The following is a 21,702-nucleotide window of genomic DNA, read 5'->3' as shown; positions in this document are numbered from 1 at the left end:
TAAATAGACAGACAGACAGACAGGCAAACAGATAGATAGATAGATAGATAGATAGATAGATAGATAGATAGATAGATAGATAGATAGATAGATAGATAGATAGATAGATAAAATGATCATTCTGTACTTCAGAGTCTTCAATGATAACATTAATCATTAACAAATATTTTAACAAAAATAAAAGTATAAAACATTGTTTTAGGTTTAAACAAAAAAAAGAGAGAGAAAGACTGGCGCGTCTTCACTTGCTACGGTGAAGCCGTGATGACGTCATCATTCAGTGTCAGGCGGCTTTCAAACATCGGAGCGTCAAGTGTCGTTGTCCTGACTTGCTTACCGTAGCTCTAGACCAAACCATCGCTGAATAGGGGGGCTTTATTTTTAAATAATACTAAAAACATAAAATATTTTCAAGCAAGTGTTGTTTTTATACATTTATATTTCGGACACGTAGAGTAAAACTATTCCCCAAAGTTATATTTTGGTAATGTTGCTGATATTTTGTTATATATTATTTCTCTTTTTTACCTCTGAAACCCCTCTGTCCGGAGCGTTACTTTGTTCCTCGAGACGGGACGATGGCAGAGGTTTAAGTGAAAGCTATCGAAGGTTTTTTTGACAGCCGGGGGAAGTTTTATTCAACACAGTGACATTGGTCAAGGTAACATGACATTTATATAGAGTTACTGTCCCACGGAGTGGTCAGTGCGTCTGTGTCACGTCGTCGGAAACGTTTAATGTGATAAAATAAAACAGCGGCTGAAAGAGAGAGAGAGAGAGAGAGAGAGAGAGGGCTGGTTGCAGGGCGCTCGGAGGCTAAGAGCTCGGCTAAGTTCGGTAGTTACTCAGCAACACGACTCCGAGCTCACGGGCCCCAGGTCTGGAGGCTTGTCCCAAACAAGAGAGTGTGTGCCTTCGTATTTATTTCCACTAAACACTCAAAGTGCGCTGTTTGCTTCGATTCCCACATTTTCAAGCGAAACCGAACGGCAGAACAGCCGAAGCTAAGCTATGTAGCTAACTAGCCGGGCCTGTGTACAGTTAGTTCGCTAGCGTAACGTAAATATGCGTCCGTTGTCGTAAAGATGCACGAAATGACACGAGAGGCACCACTGATCTAATGATCTCGCTTACTGCTGTGTGTTCGGTGCATCATCTAAAGCCTTCACACACTTGGCTTTGAGCTGGATTTTCACTCCAGTCAGGCTTCTGATCAACAGCACCATTTCTCCTTTAAATGTCGACAGTTTCACAGCTCTCCCTTAGTGTTGACATGATAGGAACCCTCATATTAGAGGGTGTCTGTTACACAAACAGCAGCAACGACAAGATGTGGATATATTAAGGTTATGTGTATCAATATTATAGCTTAATTTTTTTTTTTTTTTTTTTAGAAAATTCATACTGGACCAGTCTTTGTGTTTTGTCCAGTTATAAATGCTCTCTAAACTGTAGAAGAGGCGGGTGTTGTTCTACAGGGGTCTGTCTTTAGCAGCAGACATGTAAAATGTTCCATTTTTCCTTTTCGCTTGGTTGAGAAGCAACTGGTTTATATACACTGTATTGGCAAAAGTTTTGGGACACCCATCTAATTCAGGGGTTGGGCTTGGCCCCTTAGTTCCAGTGAAAGGAACTGTGAGCCAGGCCAAGACTGGGATGTCTTTACATGCACATGAATGTAATATGGAGTTGGCCCACCCTTTGCAGCTATAACAGTTTCAAATCTTCTGGGAAGCCTTTCCACAAGGTTTAGGAGTGTGTTTATGGGAAGTTTTGACCATTCCTCTAGAAGCTCGTTTGTGAGGTCAGACACTGATGTTGGACGAGAAGGCCTGGCTCACAGTCTCCGCTCTAATTCATCCCAAAGGTGTTCTATCAGGTTGGGGTCAGAACTCTGTGCAGGCCAGTCAAGTTCCTCCCTCATCCATGTCTTTATGGACCTTGCTTTGTGCACTGGTGTGCAGTCATGTTGGAACAGGCAGGGGTCATCCCCAAACTGTTCCCACAAATTTGGGAGCATGAAATTGTTCAAAATGTCTTGGTATGCTGAAGCATTCAGAGTTCCTTTCACTGGAACTAAGAGGCCAAGCGAAAACAATACGCGAGTTCGATGATTTGGAGGGGTGTCCCAAAACTTTTGGCAATATAGTGTATGTGTGGAACTGGGTAAGGTGGAGTTTATGGGACAGACCGTTTTTCTAACTTGGAGCTGTTCGGTGCCTGCATTTTCACTCAGAACACGAGTCCATCCTCAGGGTTTCTTCGTCAATAATATTAAGTCAGATGCTTTCTGCTGATGGCCCTAAGGTCTCCGTCACTCTCTGTGCTGCAGGCAGTCCACTTCATATATGTGCAGCATGAATCTAAAGTCACATGCTATGTTGTTTTCTAGGATGTTATTCTTGTTTAAGTAAATAGGTGTGGTTGAAAGCAACCTTGAGAAATACTCAACAGAAATAATTGAGGAATTGAGGTACATGTATCTTGTGTAAATCACACAGAGCAGACTTCATGGTTCTAAAGGAAATGCTCCAACATGCTCATACCATGTCGGTATCATGTTTAGTCTTTATTTTGATTTTATATTTTTGACATCTGCATCATAAGAAATAGCAATCCTAGTCCTGTCATTCACTGTGTGATCGTTCTTCATGTATTTCGTCGTTGTTGTATAAGAGTAATAACTCCTTAGGTTCTTTGTTTTTATAGTGATTGATTGTCTTCCTTTCCTGTTCCCACAGTTTGCAGTGGGAGCTGCACGATGTCCTTAAAGCCACGGGTGGTGGATTTCGATGAGACCTGGAACAAGCTGCTCACCACCATCAAGGCGGTGGTGATGCTGGATTATGTAGAAAGAGCTACGTGGAATGACCGCTTCTCGTATCCTTCCATAGGGGAGCTGGGGGATGGGCAGCGCTTGGTTTGGTGCAATGAAGTTATTAGTGCTTTAGGGACTTAGGGACACTGTCCAGTGTGAAGAGTAGAACTGAAAACCTCTTCACTGAGAGCTCGACAATAGTACAAGGTTAAAGGCAGTCGATGAATTAAGACAATAAAGGTTTAAATTGCACAATTATGTAACGCAAAATCATAAATACAACACATTACAGTCAGTAAAGGTTTAGACACTCATATATGCTGGAATCCCACACAGACATGGAGATATCGTGAGAAACTTCACACACTGTAACCTCAGCTCAGGATCAAACCTGATGTGCCGGTTGGCTGCCCAAGAGGAGTCGAGTAAAGAGTCATTTCAGTTACCTGCACACACCCAAAAGGGACTAATTTTAATATTTAAAAATATTTTATCTAACCTTTACCTCTCGTACATTAATGTTGCACAGTTGCCTCAATTATCTGCCTTTGGATTCTCATTATAAGTGAGTTTCTTTTATTGGAACAAGTAGTTGTTATTGGTTTAACTCTTATGTCCTCGTGTATCTATCTGAGCACGAATGTTTAGATCATGTTGTATGTTTAAAGATCTTTAAAATTATACAGAGCAAATAATGCGAACCCTACCGAAACTGTGATCCAGTAAAATTTCTTTAACCCCAGGTGTCAGTGATATTTACGCATTGTGTGTTGCATACCCAGAACCCTTGGGTGAACGGCTATACACAGAGACAAAAGTGTTTCTGGAAAATCATGTCCGTCAGCTATACAAGGTAAGCAGTAAGGTTACACTCGATAAGTAGCGTCTCTGCTTATCTCTGTTCATTTACTCGTCAGTGCGTATCTGTAGGACATTTCTCAGTACCACACTGCTGAGAAGGTCATCACGCTGAAGCTTCTCTCTCTTTGCAGAAAGTGCTGGAGTCTGAAGAGAAAGTGCTGCTTATGTATCATAGATACTGGGAGGAGTACAGTAAGGGTGCTGACTACATGGACTGCTTATATCGGTGCGTACAGAGACATTTATTTTTCTAGGCCATAGCTCACCATATATCTTCATCGTACGTTTATTAACACTAGGCGTTTTTTTATTTTTTGAGTGGTTGCGACGGGAACAACAGCTTTTATGTGATTATTGTGCCAGTCCCGTGTTTATAAAAGTGTTTGGCCGATATATTTTTCCACATTTGCTTCAGCTGAAAGTACATAAGGGTGCTTTAATTGCATTTAACGAGCACTCAAACAACTGAAACTCAAAAGTAAACACATTTTGGATAAACTGTGAGGGGAAACTGCCATTGTGACTCACATAGAATGATACATCAACTCTTAATACTGCTCATCACTGACTCATCAGTTGTTTTCTGGTGTTTATCTGTCCACCTTTTGACCAAGATTGTGTGAGATGCAGTCCAGTTTGCGTCCGTTTACTGCTGTTTATATAAACGGTTTATTTTTCCCATTAGGTACCTCAACACTCAGTTTATAAAGAAGAACAAGCTGACTGAAGCAGATCTGCAGTACGGCTACGGAGGAGTCGATATGAACGAACCGCTGATGGAGATCGGAGAGGTATTAAAACTCTAAACAAACTACTGTGCTCCAGTTGCTGCGTGTGAGATTATGCTTCGCTTGCTGCCAAATGACTGAAGACGGGAATGCAGTCTTGGCACAGACACAACAAGGTCATGAGTCTTGTATCTGTGTTAGATTTTAACCACGTTTGTTTGTTTCTTCAATGATTGCTATATCGTGAATCAGCTCTTAACATTTGACAGACATCTTCCTATCGTGTTCCTCGTTTTTCTGCTCTGTGCAAACAGTGAATACACCATCGGAAAACCACAGATTCGCTCAGTGTTTATCAATTTCCTAAGAGGAAGGTGTCAACGTCAGCCATGATTAGAAGTACACCTGTTTAGATGGTTTAATTATAGCACTAGGCCCGGTGGCAGGTGTATTATTTTCTGCTGTAGTCAAAGAATTGGAGACAGGTGGGAGAAGATTGTGGACACATGGAGCATTTTATTAGGAATAGTTGTATAAATACTCATTTTTGCAGTTATTTAATTGGTTAATTCCACCAGTCATTTGGGCTCTCAGCTTCGTATCCGTATATTTCTGATCGTGGAATGATTGATTGTGCTAAAATGGCTTCAGTATTGCTTTAATTTCTGATTTCCTGCAAAGTTTTAACAAAAATAAGTCTGGTGTACATTGAAAATGGTGCAATAAAGGAAAAACCCCAAATGACCAGCAGTTCTGCAAATGGAAATGTCTTGTTAGGAGCGGTCAGAATGGGCAAACTGGTTCTAGCTGACTGCAGGCTACAGTAACTGGTATAACCGCTCTGCACAATTGTGGTGAGCAGAAAAGCATCACAGAACACACAAGTCAAACCTTGAGGCAGATGAGCTGTAGGAGCAGGTAACCACATAGGGTTCCCTTTCCTTCACCCACAGTAGGTTCGCACCAACAGCATGACTCCATGGACCAAGCCTGCCTCTTGTCACCAGTCCAGACTGATGGAAGTGGTGTGGGGAATGTTTTCTTGGCACACTTTGAGCTTGTTATTACAAATCAATCATTGCTCAAATGCCTATTTGAGTATTATTTCTGACCATGTGCATCCCTTCATGAGACTGGTTGAATATGATGGTGTTCTTCACTAGCCTTCCTAGTCACCAGATGTGGACAGGACAGGACAGGAGATTCACAGCATGTAATTGCACCTGAAAAATCTACAGGAATTGGACCAGAATCTCAAAGGAATGTTTTCGACATCTTGTGGAATCCATGCCCCGAGGAAATGAGGCTGTTTTGAGAGCCAGGGGAAACCCTGCATAATATTAGTATAGCATTCCTAGTGTTTGATGAACATATGTACATGCCTTTATGCTTTATACGTGCAGTTAGTGTAACAGAGAAATCATTTGTGGAGATCTGCAGTAAATAATGGGAGGAAGGAAGAAAGGAGCTCTAGTGGACTTGCTGTCATAGGATTTTAATCTACTTTGGAAATGCCAACCCCGTTGCGATTAATTTCCTAAAACAGCACAGCTTTGAGTGTTTTATTTCTTACAGAACTTGTAACTAGGTCATCTCAGATCTCTTAAAATTTATATAAAAATTCTTTGTTTTTGTTTTTTTAATATGATTGTGTTGGTATTTCCAGCTTGCACTTGACATGTGGAGGAAGCTGATGATTGAGCCTCTTCAAGCCACGCTGATCCGAATGCTTCTGAAAGAAATCAAAAAGTAGGTTAAAGCATCAGACCAAGTCGATATCACCTTTTGCACCTTTTTAGTTTGATTTCTTAGTCAATATTGTGTCATATTCATAAACCCTTCCCCTTGGATTCAGATTCATATGATTAACTACTATTTCTGTAATAATAAGTTTGGCTAAAATGTTCCTAGTGACCGGTGTGGGGAGCATCCGAACCAGAAAGTAATCCATGGGGTTATCAACTCCTTTGTTCATGTTGAACAGTACAAGAAAAAGTTTCCTCTAAAGGTGAGCACCTGTAAAATAATAACACGAGGCTGTGCATTGTGTCCTGGTGATGTTTCATAGGAGACTAGCTGTTTTATTATTTGATATTCAGATATGTTTGCAGGCATGAACTGCGCACTCACGTGCTATTAAAAAAACAAAAACCGAAAGTATCTGCACATGTGACTCACTTGAGAACTATTTCCTTGTTGTAGTTTTATCAGGAGATTTTCGAAGGGCCATTTCTGACAAAAACAGGCGAGTATTACAAACAAGAAGCCTCCAACCTTCTGCAGGAGTCCAACTGCTCTCAGTATATGGAAAAGGTAACATAATGATTCCTACCTTCCTGGCCAGGGGTGGTACTGAGAAATCATATTTATGTGAAGGTATAGATACTTCTTGTTAAAAGAGGATGTATCCACAGCCGAAATAATGAAAGTAAAAAAGGTTCCTACTTTTCAAGCATTACAAAAAGTACATGTTCATGATATAGGAAATTATTCTTCTAGAATCATTTTTGCCTGAAGCAATCATTCTGTGTGTAATATTTACCCTCAGGTAGACCCTTCACACTTACAGTGGCTGTAAAAGGTTTTGAAAAAGCTTAAACTAAGATAAATCGTGACTGAATAATTTTTGCTTTTATTATCAAATTGCAACCTATAAATGAAAGTGAAAGAAATAAGAAGCATTTAAGGGAAATGACAAAAATTGTATGGTAACCTGGTTGCATAAGTCTGTACAGAAAGAAAGAAAGAGAACCAACCATAACAATTAGATGGTGCTTCATTGTTTTTCTTTCCCCTAGAAAAGGGCTTCTGATTTGCCATCCTACCCCATTACTCAGGTATATGAAGAATTCAGGTTCATTTTGGCACATGTAGGAAGACACCAGTAATTGTAATCTATGGTACAAGGTTCCATGGGACCTGATTTGTAAGCCCAAGATTTCTCTGTCAGGAAAATCCTATAGGAACAGCTCTACTTGTATTTAGTTAATCAGTCTCTTTTATTATTGGCAGGCGTATACTAATTAGTATTTAATGTGACTTTGAGTATGATTGGATGATTGGTTGGTGTGCACACTTATGCCAGTATAGGATGTTTAATTTACTTTCTTTTTTTACATCATAAATAGCCTCCATTTTAACGGCGGTGTGTAAACTTTATAAGTCCACTGTATGTCAATTTTAATATTATTCAATTACATAGTAATATACCAAAACAATACTTTAGTATAGTAATGAAGTACAACTGCTATTGTCCGTCCCTGTTCTTACACAAAGTTGTTAGTTTTTGTTTGATGTTGTTAGATAGATCATTGTTCTTAGATATAGATGCTACACTCTTGTTTTTGTATTTTGTATTTGCTCTTGCTAACAGTAATAGTTAGCGTTTATACCAGCATCTTTTTCAATCTTAATGTCACAAGATTGTTCACCAAAGGCCCGAGCTAAATGTGTAGCAGCCTGGGAAAAGCATTCACATGGTGACATATTTCTGCTATATATAGTTCAGAAGTCACCCTCTACTGAAATGTGTGTCTCTCTTCTGCATGAATCTTAACCACAAGTGATTTAAAGTGAGATTAAGTGCAATAGAAGATTGCATCAGAAGAGAATTGTGGAAATTTTGACATCCGGTAGCTGATTGTTTTACCCTTGAATTTTACAGTGTAGACAAGACCATTTGTTACGCTTAGGCAAGGTTGAATATGACATAAAATATTTCTACATTATTGCGTTCTTGTTTTGATTAAGTATCTTTATGATTTCTTAAATGTGTTACAGAATATTGCAGGCCAAATTTACTATTTGTAATCCTGTTTTTATTTATTGTTCGTGTGTGTCTTTTTGTCTAAAGGTTTTAGGGCGGTTGAAAGACGAAGAGGTGCGATGTCGGAAGTACTTGCATCCAAGTTCCTATGCCAAAGTGATCCACGAATGCCAGCAGAGGATGGTGGCTGACCACCTGCAGTTCCTGCATGGAGAGTGCCAGAACATAGTCAGACAAGAAAAGAGAGACGGTCTGTACTTAATTCTAGGTCCAAAAAAAATTGCATCAGTGAACACAACACAACAGTTTTGTACCACAGTGCAACACCAAAACTAAACCAAACCCAGTGTATATAATCTTACTATTAAGGCTGTGACAGTGAGAGCTTATTGAGGATCAGCTAAATGCTGGATTTTCCAAATAATGTGAAGGTCATGGTATAGACTCATTCATTTGCAGGACAACGATCTGTAGTTGCATTTATAGGGACATCTATTTTAAATTTTCACGCCCATAAACATGACACTGATCAAAATTGGTTGCTTTTCATGTCAGACACTCTCTTGGGCTTTCCTTGGCCAATAAAAGCTGCTGTGGAGGACAGACCTGTCTGCCATCTGTCTGAAAGTCTGGTTACCTGAAACTAGTGGACACCTGACCTTTATTCTCATATTTGGTTCTTCCCCAAACTGTTGCCACAAACTTGGAAGCACACAATTGTGTTGAATGGCTTTGTATGCTGTTTCATTACAATTTCCCATTTACTGGAACTAAGAGGCTCAAAACTGTTACAGTATGACACAGTGTGCCCAATGCAAGCTCCATTTAGACATGGTTTGTGAAGGCGAGTGGAAGAAACGGAGTGTCCTGCACAGAGTCCTGAATGAACGCCTAATACTCTTGTTACTAAATAAACACTAATCCCCATTGCCATGCTCTAAATTCTAGAGGAAAGCCTTCCCAGAAGAGTGGAGGTTATAATAATAGCAAAGGGGAATAAATCTGGAATAAAATGTTCAGCAAGCATAGGTGTGATGGTCACCTACGCTCATTGATGGTCAGGTGTGCACACACTTTTGGCCATGTCATACCCCAGCTCTGTTATTTAACTTGTGATTCGTCTATAAACCCTGTCTCTGCAGGTTTCGGAGCTGATTTCAGCACGCCAAATCTTTATATATGAATTACTCTTAATCTTAATCATGACTCCTATCCAGTTCAAGTAAATCACTAAACAAATCAGAAAAGATCTAATCAATATGGAGTAGCATTACTTAATGGGAAACTGACAACAAGCAAGCAGCAGATACCAGCATTTTAGCAGCATTATTCGGGCTTGTGTCTGTGGACGAGTTCTCTCGGTACGAGTCAATCTGGGAACGCAGTTATGACATTTTATGTTATTCTGAGTCAATGCCAGCTTCTTATATATAGATCCTGGCTATGACATGTTGGTAGCAACAGCTGGTTATAGTGTAAACATAGAGAGATGGTCAGGTGTGTACATTTTAGAAGAACCAAATACGATCTCTTACTAAATTCCATCATTTGTTGCTCCTCATTCACTATAAGTTCAGCTAAAGTCACAGTTCTTTGTGCAGCATTTATAATTATATTCATTAGCTTGTTTATTCTACCCTGTTGTTCACTTTGTCTGCAGTGTACTTTGTTGTAAGTAAAACCATAATGATTCCAGTGAATGACTGTGACGTCTATCCTTGATTTGTGGAAAAAAACTCTGAGGAGTCTCACTGACTGATGTGGGGATTTGACATAGCATGTGCCGACTCGCTTTCAGATATGGCGAACATGTACACACTGCTGCGGGCAGTCACCAATGGCTTACCACACATGATCCAGGAGCTGCAGGTGCACATTCGTGACGAGGGGCTCCGAGCCACCAGTAACCTCTCTCAGGAAAACGTGAGTCTGTGTGTGAACGGATGCATGCCAGTGCTGTTTTGACTGCACATGCAGGACAGTGCATTTGTGCTGATTTGATGAATGATTATAGCTGTAAATCCCAGGTCTTTACTTGTTGCGATTATCCGATTTACTAAATGCCCTGGTTTCTGCAAACATTACAATGTCGTCACTAATTCCCGCTATTCTTCCAGCCATTATTTTTAACTGGAAATCCAGTGAATAGACTTCCTGAAGTCTAGTCATGGACGTATGGTTATGGGACTTGACAGACCTGGGATAATCTTTTAATTCTTGCGAATAAAGAAAGGATTATCTGCTGGCTTTTGGTTTCGTATTACCATGTGGTTAAGAAGTTCTTCTGTTCCCCGTCTTGCTGCAGATGCCAACTCAGTTTGTGGAATCCGTGTTGGAGGTTCATAGTAAATTTGTCCAGTTGATTAACACAGTGCTAAATGGGGACCAGCAGTTCATGAGTGCACTCGACAAGGTACGCAAGATTTTTTGAAATAGATGGCATCTGAATATACATGTGCTTAAATATTAATTCATATCCGTGAAATCCATCATGATAAATGTTAATATTACGTGTCTCAGTGTTTTTATGCTTCCCATGGATGTAGCATTTTTCCATATAGTTTATCCAGGCCATGATTTTATACCAGTAGGTGGCATCAGAGTGTCGGGAAAATAGGATTTAGTCAGCTGTATGGTTGTCTATATATAAACCACGACAATAAAATTATAAGAACTAGAAGATAATATTACTCTCTTAAAATATTAAATTATTCTGTAGCAGAATATTATCATGCTGTCAACTGGTCTGAAATGATATTAAATTAAATGCTTTAATTATTCTGCTGTCTATTAAAACTGACAATTTGGTCTCGAGATGCTAAAGGAATTGCTTCATGACCATATTCAAATGCTAAACTCATGGTTTATTAAATGTGATTTTTCAGGCTTTGACATCAGTAGTAAACTACAGAGAGCCCAAATCCATATGTAAAGCACCAGAACTGGTGAGTCTTTGTTTTCTAACTAACTAATCAGTTAGTTAATTCATTTTGACGTCTTCTTACCTGTTCTCGCAGAATGATGCACTGTATGTTGATCTGTAAAAACAGACACCATGACAGGGGCGTAATTTCCACTGGGGACAGACTTTTCAAAATCCTGTTTGCCCCCAAACACTTATTGTTATGATTTTTTAGCCGTACGCCATCATCGCTATGGAGGAGCAGGACACAGAGAGTCTGCCTGTGTCGATGCGCGCGTCCCTATCCCGGAACGTCACGTGCATGCTAAAAATAGCTCGCTGAAATGTAATAAACAGGTATCACGGTTGCGGTCACTTTAATGTCCTCGTGGATGAAAAGAAAGCAAGGAGATGCGAGTTGGTTGATTCAGTAAATTAGCTCAGGTCAGGATAATCATATTTTCTGTCTACACCTGTTGATCTTAGCCTAACGTTGACTGCGCTAGCGTTAACATACACCGTTGCTACTAGGTAACTTCAGACTGTTAGCTAAGTAATTTAATGTAGATTTTGTGTAGCATGAAAACAAGTTCACTTTAAACCGCGCATTTTCTGTCAGCAATGTAGGACAAGCAGACTCTGGATGCTAGTTTAGTGGTAGAGTCAGTATGATCAGTGGTTTTCATATCAGAGGACAGATGAGATGGAGCATCTTCAGAACAGAGAGGGGTGAGATAAGGAGAAGCAGTAGCAGCACAACGTTACAGGTAGGTTATGTGCTATATGAAGAGCCAGGAGATTTTGTTTTGTTTGTTGGTGATAAAAGGGAGGAAGAGTGCATGATAAGTAGTGAATACAGTTTGATTATCATCATATTAAATGCTCTTATTTAGATATTTAGAATATTTTGTTAACATGGTCACATCATCACCTAGGTGTGGTTTCATAATATTTACCTGCTCACATGTGTGGTGGAAGAGAAACAAAGTGTTGGGCCCTGATGTTTTTTTATTGACCATTTTCATATAGTTTCTGTTGTGACGAACGTTTGTGTATTTTTATTTGTGTCCTGCTTTCATATCAGAGGACAGATAAGGTGAAGAGGCTTCAAGACAGGGAGTGATTCAACACACACACAGTGAACATTTTCGACTTTATAAAATGATTCTCTCGAGTCTTGGCGATCGGCCACTATTAAACAATAAAGAAATTAAGACATCTTTTTTATATATGGTTTAGTAGCCTACTATTCTTTTTAGAAGTATTTATCATTATAATCAGCTTACTTATTTCCTGGCTTTTGTATCACCATTAAATGTATGTAAATGGGATTCAAATCGAAAACATTTTCCCCCACTTCTCAAACCAAAGTTTCACCCTTGCTTACTCGGTATGTTGATTTCACGTCTGTTGTCTTGTTCTGTGCATTACAGCTCGCTAAGTACTGTGACAATCTGCTGAAGAAATCAGCAAAGGGGATGACGGAGAACGAGGTGGAGGATAAACTTACCAGCTTCATCACTGTCTTCAAATATATCGACGACAAAGACGTCTTTCAAAAGGTAATCTCAGCAGGACACCACATAAAGGGGCAGTGTTAAATATTCCAGTGTGGTTAAATAAGTAGTCTTTATTTATCACACATACATTATTGCACAGTGAAATTCTTTCTTCGCATCCTTGGAGGTTTGGGTCAGAGGGCAGGGTCAGATATGATGTAGCAACCCTGGAGCAGGAAGGGGTTGGGGGCCTTGCTCAAGGGCCCAACGGTGGCAGCTTGGTGGTCGATGTTCCAGTCAATGACCCAGAGCCAGTTTGGATAGTGTTGTTTATCCCAGTTGTGGTGTATATCAGGGATTCTCAAACCACTTTAACTGACACACTCTTAGGGTCATTATGTAAAAGTTTGCAGCAGTATTGTGTCTTCGTTTGTAATATTGAGGTTTGGATTTAATAGTTCAATTTGAGTGACCGGTCAAACAGCAATAACGAATAAGTATAGGAAGTCGGTAATAAATAAAATAATCATTTGAAAATACAGTAATACCTCACACATCTGCAAGGTTATGTTCCAGGACCCATTGCAAATGATGAGGTTTCGCGGATGTGCGGTGGAGTCACTAAAAATGCTAATACTGTACTGTAAATGCTTATTTTTTTAGAGTTTAAACCCTAAATATGACCCCAATCATGCTCCCAAAACACTTTAATTTCATTTAAAAGTTAGCTTAATACAATACCCTTAAAAAAAAGGAATAAATGTTTGACGTAAAAATAGAGTACAGTATCGCCTGTATAAAAACCAAGGGAAAAATCACTGAGATCACTTATTCACACTTACGGAATATAACACAAGGGGCGGGGAGATGAACCGCGACATTGCGCATACAAAGCATCGTAGCTACCAGCTAATCAGCAGCTAGGCAAAACTGTTAATGCTCTGTGATTGGCTACTTCCAACCCTTCTAGCCAATAGAGTGTCGCAATGGCTGTATGTTCGATATCATTAAAATAACATTTATATTTCATTTATATTGATATTTTGTTGATTTCACTTTTATAATTATATTACTAAATTAATAAACTAAATTTTTCTTAATAATTTCGTATTAAAAAGCCTGAAAATGTATAAATGGCCACGATACAAAATCACTTTTGCAGGATTTTGCGAGGATTTGGCGGGTCTGATGCAAATTAGTTAGGTTCCAATGAAAGTTTCGCTGATCAGTGAAGTCACGAATCGTGAAGACGCAGATCTGTGAGGTATTACTGTAGTGAGTTGTGAAAAAATATACAAATCACAGACCTCTTGACTACGGTTCAGTGAACTGACTTTAGCAACCATGGGTATAAATGACACCTGGAAAAATTTTTGAACTGGTAGAGAACCAGTAGAGATTTTCTAATATTGTATATATTGCAACTAAGCAAAACTATAAAGGTAGCAGATGTATTTTAAACTGTAACATTGCAGTCATTACATGTATGACCATGGGGTGGGATTATATTTTTTGGTGCAGTGGGTCTGTAACTAGACCTGTCCAGGGTGTACCCCTGCCTTTCGCCCAGTGTGTGCTGGGATAGGCTCCAGCAGATCCTCGTGACCCTAATTAGTATGGATGGATGGATGGATGGATGGATGTTTGACTATTTTACAATTCACTTTAGTTTTGTAAAACTTGCTCACTTAGAATAGTCAAGTTTTTGTCAAAAGGTGTTCAAAAGTCTGATATCTTCTGTGAAAATGTTTCTATTTATTTAATGTCATACAGCCATTTTCATTACAAATTATTATTACTGACAACAGCTTGAGTGAAAAGTAGAATCTTTGGAATATTTAGATAAATTTCAGTCTCTTAGTATATGGTTTATCCTCTTTTTACTTTAATGACGGTGTGCACTCAAGCTGGCATGGACTTTTTGTTCAAAGTAATTAATATGGTCAGTATCACAGATTTGCTTATATTTCACTATGGACCTAGAAATAGAGCAGAATCTTGAATATTATATATTCAAAATGTTGGCCGTTTACTTTCTTTGTTTATTTCCTATTTTAAATGAAAATCCCAGATTCTTTAAAGTGGTCTCAGACTTTGGGACCACTGTATGTAGTGTTTGCATGTGAGTTAGAAACCAGTTGCTTCTCTTAATCACTGATTGTGTGTCTCTTTTAGTTTTATGCCAGAATGCTCGCTAAGAGGTTAATACATGGCCTTTCATTATCCATGGACTCTGAGGAAGCCATGATTAACAAACTAAAGGTAAGGCCAAAGTGTGTCTCCACTTTTTTTTACCTGTAATTTTCCACTCAAGTTACTCTAAAATAATGTCCATGACTCAAGTGTGTTAATAACCAGCCCCTCACACCCCACCCTCTATTCTGTCTCTACACAGCAGCTCTGTCATTACACCCAAGCAGTTGCAGAAATAAAGGGCTTTATCAGAGAAAAGTGTGCCATTGTTTGCTTCCTAACTCTGTCTCCTTCTCTGTTCTCTGGTTTGCAGCAAGCATGTGGCTACGAGTTTACAAGCAAACTGCACAGAATGTACACAGACATGAGCGTCAGTGCCGACCTCAACAACAAGTTCAACAACTTCATTAAAACCCAGGAGACCGTAGTGGATCTGGGCATCAGCTTTCAGATCTACGTGTTACAGGTGAGAGAGATCACACAAGTATGTAGAGATGGAGGACAGGAAATACTAGGTCTGATATGTTAGTGCTTTAAATCTGTACATGAAGCAGAGTTCACATTCATCAACATCCCAGACATGTCTTAACCAGTAGAATTTACTCAAGTGTCAACATTTTGGGAGAGGTAAGAGGATTGTGTGAAATAAGAGGGTGTGTTCGCGTGTGTGTGTGTGTGTGTACGTGTGTACGTGTGTGTTGCAGGCAGGTGCATGGCCTCTCACACAGGTTCCTTCATCTACATTTGCCATCCCTCAGGAACTCGAGAAGAGTGTACAAATGGTGAGTAACCATGTCCCAGAGATACACACAGCTATCTTGACATCAGTAGGAAGGCAAAGCAGCAGAGCAGAGCTTAGCAGAGAGAAGATCTTAAACATCCCTGTCAAGTCCAATTGGTTTGATAATATGCAGGTGTGAAGGTCATAGACCTCTAATTATAAGGAAGGTAAGAAATTAGAGAGAAGCCTTGTGGTTACTCTACCGTAGTTGCAGGACGAGCAGAAAGCACTAGGAACAATAGCTACACAGATAACAACCAAATGAAGCCTCATCTCAATTCCAGTGTTTTAGTTCATATTTTGGTCAAGGGAGAGATACACCAACCAGGCATAACATTATGACCACCTGTCCAGTATTTTATTGGTCCCTCATTTGCTGCCCAAACAGCCCTGACCCGTCATGCACTGTGTATTCTGACACCTTTCTATCAGAACCAGCATTAACTTCTTCAGCAATTTGAGCAACAGTAGCTCGTCTGTTGGATCGGATCACACGGGCCAGCCTTCACTCTCCACGTGCATCAGTGAGCCTTGGCCACCCATGACCCTGTTGCCAGTTCACAACTGTTCCTTCCTTGTACGACTTTTGATAGATACTGACCACTGCAGACCCCACAAGAGCTGCAGTTTTGGAGATGCTCTGATCCAGTGGTCTAGCCATCACAGTCTGGCCCCTGTCAAATCCTTACGCTTGCCCATTTGTCCTGCTTGTACTGTCTGTTTTGGCAGCCAATGGGGGACCAACACAATATTAGGTAGGTGGTTATATTGTTATGCCTGGTCAGCGTATAACTAACCACACTTGTTTAAATAACCAAATGACTAAATTTTTTTCCCCCCTGTGTAACATTCTTTTAAGAGTCTGTACTTTATCGCTTTTGTTTCTCTTCCATTAGTTTGAGCTGTTTTATAACCAGAATTTCAGCGGCAGGAAACTCACCTGGCTCCACTATCTCTGCACAGGTACAGTGCATTTACATAAACAGGACATAATACTCATCAGAGTGCTTTAAGATCCTGATTTCTCTGGTATATTTTATGTGCATCATTGATAGGGTTAGAACTTGAAACCTTTAAAGCGAAATCATCAAGAGCTTTAAACTCAGACGATCGTTTACTGTACAGTGTGTGAAGGCTGAGTGTGATGGTGGTGTGATTAATTAGTACATTGTCGTAGTGGTGTAACAGCAGGAAACGGGTCAAATGAGCCAATTTTGCCGTGTTCCGAGTGTCACTCTGCAATCGTCCTGTTACCACATCGCAAACACACATGACCGTCCAACAGCAGTCCGTCTCTCACACACCCATACAAACCTGTTATACACACATTGTAATATGGTGTACAGATTAAAGCTCTTAAACTCTGTTCATTATGCAGTTATTCTTTGTGAAGCTTGTTATTCAGTCACCACCATCAGTTATTCTGTAATTACATAATGTGTCACGATCATTTCTTGATAGTAAATCTATTTGACACTTGCACACATACAGGTGAAGTTTCTTTTCGTGTTAATCTTAATCCTTCACAGAGATTGAGATTCCTTACAGAGATTCACACAGAGATATTGAGTTTTGTTGTTTGAACATGATTAGCCATGCAAGGCAAAGTACTCATTTCAGTGGAACGCCTTTTCTCTGGAAGGTTTTTGTTTTGTTTTTTGTTGACTCATTCTTTAAAAATGTAACAGAAATTTAGCTACAGTAAATAAAGCGATAGCATCGTACAGAATCACTCGAGGCGACGCCAATTCTCTTTTATAACACCACGTGGATATTTTGGAAAAATACTACATGCCAGACATGTAGTCAGATACCATTCAAATAATAATACCTTTTTACTTTCACATACTGTCTCTACAACTCAGGTGAGGTGAAGATGAACTATCTGTCCAAACCCTATGTCGCCATGGTTACCACCTACCAGATGGCGGTGCTGCTGGTCTTCAACAACAGCGAGACGGTGAGCTACAAAGAGCTACAGGAGAGCTCGCAGATGAACGAGAAGGAGCTGCAGAAAACCATCAAGTCCCTGCTGGATGTCAAGATGATCAACCATGACACAGAGAAAGTAAGACTGCATGGAGGATTATTAAAATCCTTATCCAAATGCACCATACACACTCTCTCGTCCTCTTTATGTCGTGATGACAGCGTAAACAAGACAGTGGGGAAATTTAACTTGAGCTGTTGACCGTTGCTGATGGATCGTGGAGCAGACTCCGAGTTCACATTACCCTGACACTGCTTTACACGTTCAGAAGCAAGTCACGTAAACGGCAGCCATCAGAATTTATTTACAGAAATCTCAAACTAGCCACAACATCTGTCATTGCACAGCTTTGTCAGTGCTTCCTGTCAGTGTGGATCTGTCGAACATAAATCAGGCGACACATTCAGCTTGCATGCGTAGTAAAACAGAGCTGCTCTTTAAAATCCACATGATAAACAGGATGAAGCCACCAGGCTGGTTTTATATGGACCTTTTAAAACTGTTGTAACAACATTGGCTGTTTTTGGACTGTAGCTGACTTTTTTTTTTTTTTATACAAGTAAGTGGACAACTAATTGACAGCCTTTTTGAACATCACTTTTCAAAACCATGGGCGTTAAGATGGATTTGTTTCCCCTTTGCTGCCATAACATTCTCCACTATGCTAGAAAGGCTTTCCACTAGATTTTCACCTGAACTAGATTGAGCTCAGGGCTCTATGCAGGACACATGAGTTCTTCTACACCAGGCATTCATGGAGCTTGCTTTGTACACATGGGTATTGCCATGCTGGAAAAGGTTTAGGACCGCTTAGTTCCATGAAGGGAAATTGTAACGTTACAGCATACACCGATCAGGCATAACATTATGAGCAGTGAGAGGTGAAGTGAATAACACTGATGATCTCCTCATCATGACACCTGTTAGTGGGTGGGATATATTAGGCAACAAGTGAACATTTTGTCCTCAAAGTTGATGTGTTAGAAGCAGGAAGAATGGGCAAGTGTAAGGATCTGAGCGAGTTGAAGGGCCAAATTGTGATGGCTAGACCACTGGATCAGAGCATCTCCAAAACTGCAGCTCTTGTGGGGTGTTCCTGGTCTGCAGTGGTCAGTATCTATCAAAAGTGGTCCAAGGAAGGAACAGTGGTGAACCGGCGACAGGGTCATGGACGGTCAAGGCTCATTGATGCACGTGGGGAGTGAAGGCTGGACCGTGTGATCCGATCCAACAGACGAGCTACTGTTGCTCAAATTGCTGAAGAAGTTAATGCTGGTTCTGATAGAAAGGTGTCAGAATACACAGTGCATGACGGGTCAGGGCTGTTTTAGCAGCAAAAGGGGGAACAACACAAAATTGGGCAGGTGGTCATAATGTTGTGCCTGATCAGTGTACAAAGCCATTCAGTACAGTTTTGAACTTCCAGTTTTGTGGCAAAAGTTTGGGGAAGAACCATATAGGTGTTCTTCTAGTGTCTTATGACTTCTTTCTAATGTGCTTCCTAATGTTACACTCTCTCTCATGCTTCCAGGAGGAAATTGAGGCGGAATCCACGTTTTCATTAAATATGAGTTTCACTAGTAAAAGAACCAAGTTTAAGATCACGACGTCGATGCAGCGGGACACACCACAGGTACAGCACTGTGTTCACAGCACTGACAGATCCATTACATACTGCCCGTCATAATGAACCAGCGTGACTGGATCTGTGTGTCGTGTGTAGGAGGTGGAACAGACGAGGAGTGCTGTGGACGAAGACAGGAAAATGTATTTACAGGCTGCTATAGTGAGGATCATGAAAGCCAGGAAAATTCTGAGACACAACGCACTTATACAAGAAGTGAGTCAGTTATATTTACTGTGTGTGTGTGTGTGTGTGTGCAGGTTCAAACTGAGCTATAGAATGTAAAATCTGAGCATCCATCGTAAGCTCTTTGTCATTTTATATCGATAACTACTCTTTAACATATCAGGAAGTTATTAGCAGAGGAATATAAATTGTGTAAGCAGCCTGAGCACACCTATTCATCCTCATAGACCTGTGTGCTTTTCTATTGTGTTTTTTTTTTGTCACAGCTTAAATAAGGAGTACAAAAACACCACAATATTGTGTTCATCACAGAATATTCAGCTAACAGGGTGATGCGTTGCCTGAAGTCCTAAATTCTTTTCCACTAACATCTTGTAAATTAAGTTTATTATTAGATTATGTGGAGCATCTGCCAAGTCCCTGTCCTTGAGCTGCTACTATAGAAACCTCTTTATAGCCTGCGCTACTGTCAGAGCTGCCGTTAAAGAAAATTATTCAACAAATTCTGACCCATTAGAATGAAGAAAGCAAAAATGATTCTTGCGGTGAACACCGAGAGATATGTAAGTCTCATGAGCTCAGGTTGCAAACTCTCATTTGCATATTTACCAAGTTTTGATTTTAACGATTGAGGTAATTAGGTGTTTTTCTTCCTCCCCCCCCCAGATGAAATTTGTTCGTACGCTCATGTCATGAATATTTTAACCCTTGTTTTTCTTTTAAGGTGATCAACCAGTCCAAAGCGAGGTTCAACCCCAGTATCAGCATGATAAAGAAGTGCATCGAAGTGCTTATCGACAAGCAGTACATAGAGCGAAGCCAGACCTCCGCGGACGAGTACAGCTATGTGGCGTAAAATAATAACAAACAAAAACCAACACCTGGCGGTCAGAACGTAAACCATGTCTTTATTTTTTGGCTGCGGCTGGCTCAGGCTGTCTCCCTGCAGGATGATGTGGGACTGTGCCTCTAATCTGAGGAGGGGGGAGAAGGGCCACCACTTAGCCCAGGCAGTCATAAACAACCCCCCCCTCCCCCCTCTTACACCTCCCTCTAGCCCAAAACCTTTTCTGATTTTACGCTGTTTACAACATCACCAGTGCCACGCCCCTGTGCGTCAACACAGAATAAAGAGAATAATGCCTATAGCTGTTTCAGAGCATTTTTAAACCATGTAACCATAAACAGTGAGCAAATGGACATGTCAAGAGTTTTAAAAAGAAAAAAAAACCCCGTCTAAGACAAAAAAACAACCATGCTTTCTTTTCTCACGTTTGCAGTTGTAGTGTGTTCTTTTTTTTTAATGTATCAAAGTGAGAGGACTATTGTAATAAAACCGTTATACTGATTAATTGTATTTACCTTCAACATGTAAAAAAAAAATATGAGGTGACAAAATACTGCTGCTTGTCAAATAAACAAATAGAAAAACTCTTCAGTGTCTGAATGTTTCCTAGAGCGGAGCAGATCGCTTGTGATGGCTGAAGTGCTGGAATACTGAGACGCAGTTCTCTGGGAAAAAAATAAGGGAAATGCTCCCAGGAGGATATGCTTTTCTTTTCTTTTATTTTTTTATCATCAGTCTGGAGGTAGTTTTCTGTTAAAATGTCTCACTTCAGGTCCAAGTTCCCCAGCCTGGCGTGTGCTACTACTTGGCAGAAGATCCTCTTCAAATAGGAGCCATATGAGCATTTTTTTTTATTAAGCGCACATTTCCACGCGTCATCAACAAAGCATGTTTTGTGCACTCGGAGGCGTTGCGTTGTCATCTTATTTAAGGGCAGAAGTTTTGTGGTTTCACTTGATGTCACATGAGTTTACCCAGAAAAGCTGATTTAAAATCTAGACATGATGCATTTGGGTTATTTTGGTTGTTGCCAGAAGGGGTCAGGGTAGAGCGATGGGCTATTTCTGGCAATTTACAGCAGATGTTTTAAAATAAAATATGTGGAATTAGTGATGGGTTTTGTGCTTGGACATATTTCTTTCTTTCTGCATTTCTTTCGGCATTTCTTTCTTTCGGCATTTCTTTCTTTCTTTCTGTCTTTCTTTCGGCATTTCTTTCGGCATTTCTTTCTTTCTGTCTTCCTTTCGGCATTTCTTTCTTTCTGTCTTTCTTTCGGCATTTCTTTCTTTCTGTCTTTCTTTCGGCATTTCTTTCGGCATTTCTTTCTTTCTGTCTTCCTTTCGGCATTTCTTTCTTTCGGCATTTCTTTCTTTCTTTCTTTCTGTCTTTCGGCATTTTGGCATTTCTTTCGGCATTTCGGCCCTTCCTTCCTTCCGCACTTCCGCAATGTGGAGCATCATTAGCAGCTGGATTGCAGATGTGTCCTGTTTTAGGCCATGCCAGAAAT

The 21,702-nt window shown here is 40.1% G+C and overlaps 1 protein-coding gene across 1 annotated transcript; it reads left to right on the top strand.

Moving 5' to 3' along the window:
* Positions 1–509: 509 nt before the first annotated feature.
* Positions 510–20,780, top strand: cul2 (cullin 2). Its single transcript, XM_058398070.1, has 21 exons — positions 510–661; positions 2,742–2,880; positions 3,569–3,671; positions 3,811–3,905; positions 4,365–4,470; positions 6,074–6,156; positions 6,319–6,415; positions 6,610–6,720; positions 8,261–8,423; positions 9,972–10,096; positions 10,479–10,586; positions 11,059–11,118; positions 12,509–12,637; positions 14,750–14,836; positions 15,081–15,233; positions 15,472–15,549; positions 16,445–16,511; positions 17,414–17,616; positions 19,070–19,171; positions 19,262–19,378; positions 20,073–20,780. The coding sequence occupies exons 2-21, from the start codon at positions 2,762–2,764 to the stop codon at positions 20,202–20,204; spliced, it is 2,238 nt and encodes a 745-aa protein (XP_058254053.1). The 5' UTR covers positions 510–661; positions 2,742–2,761; the 3' UTR covers positions 20,205–20,780.
* The last annotated feature ends 922 nt before the right edge of the window (positions 20,781–21,702 follow it).

The sequence above is a fragment of the Hemibagrus wyckioides genome, linkage group LG01, assembly GCF_019097595.1.
Source record: "Hemibagrus wyckioides isolate EC202008001 linkage group LG01, SWU_Hwy_1.0, whole genome shotgun sequence".
Classification (NCBI taxonomy): Eukaryota; Metazoa; Chordata; class Actinopteri; order Siluriformes; family Bagridae; genus Hemibagrus; species Hemibagrus wyckioides.
Note: the sequence above shows the minus strand (reverse complement) of the source record. Positions and strands in the feature narration are given on the sequence as shown.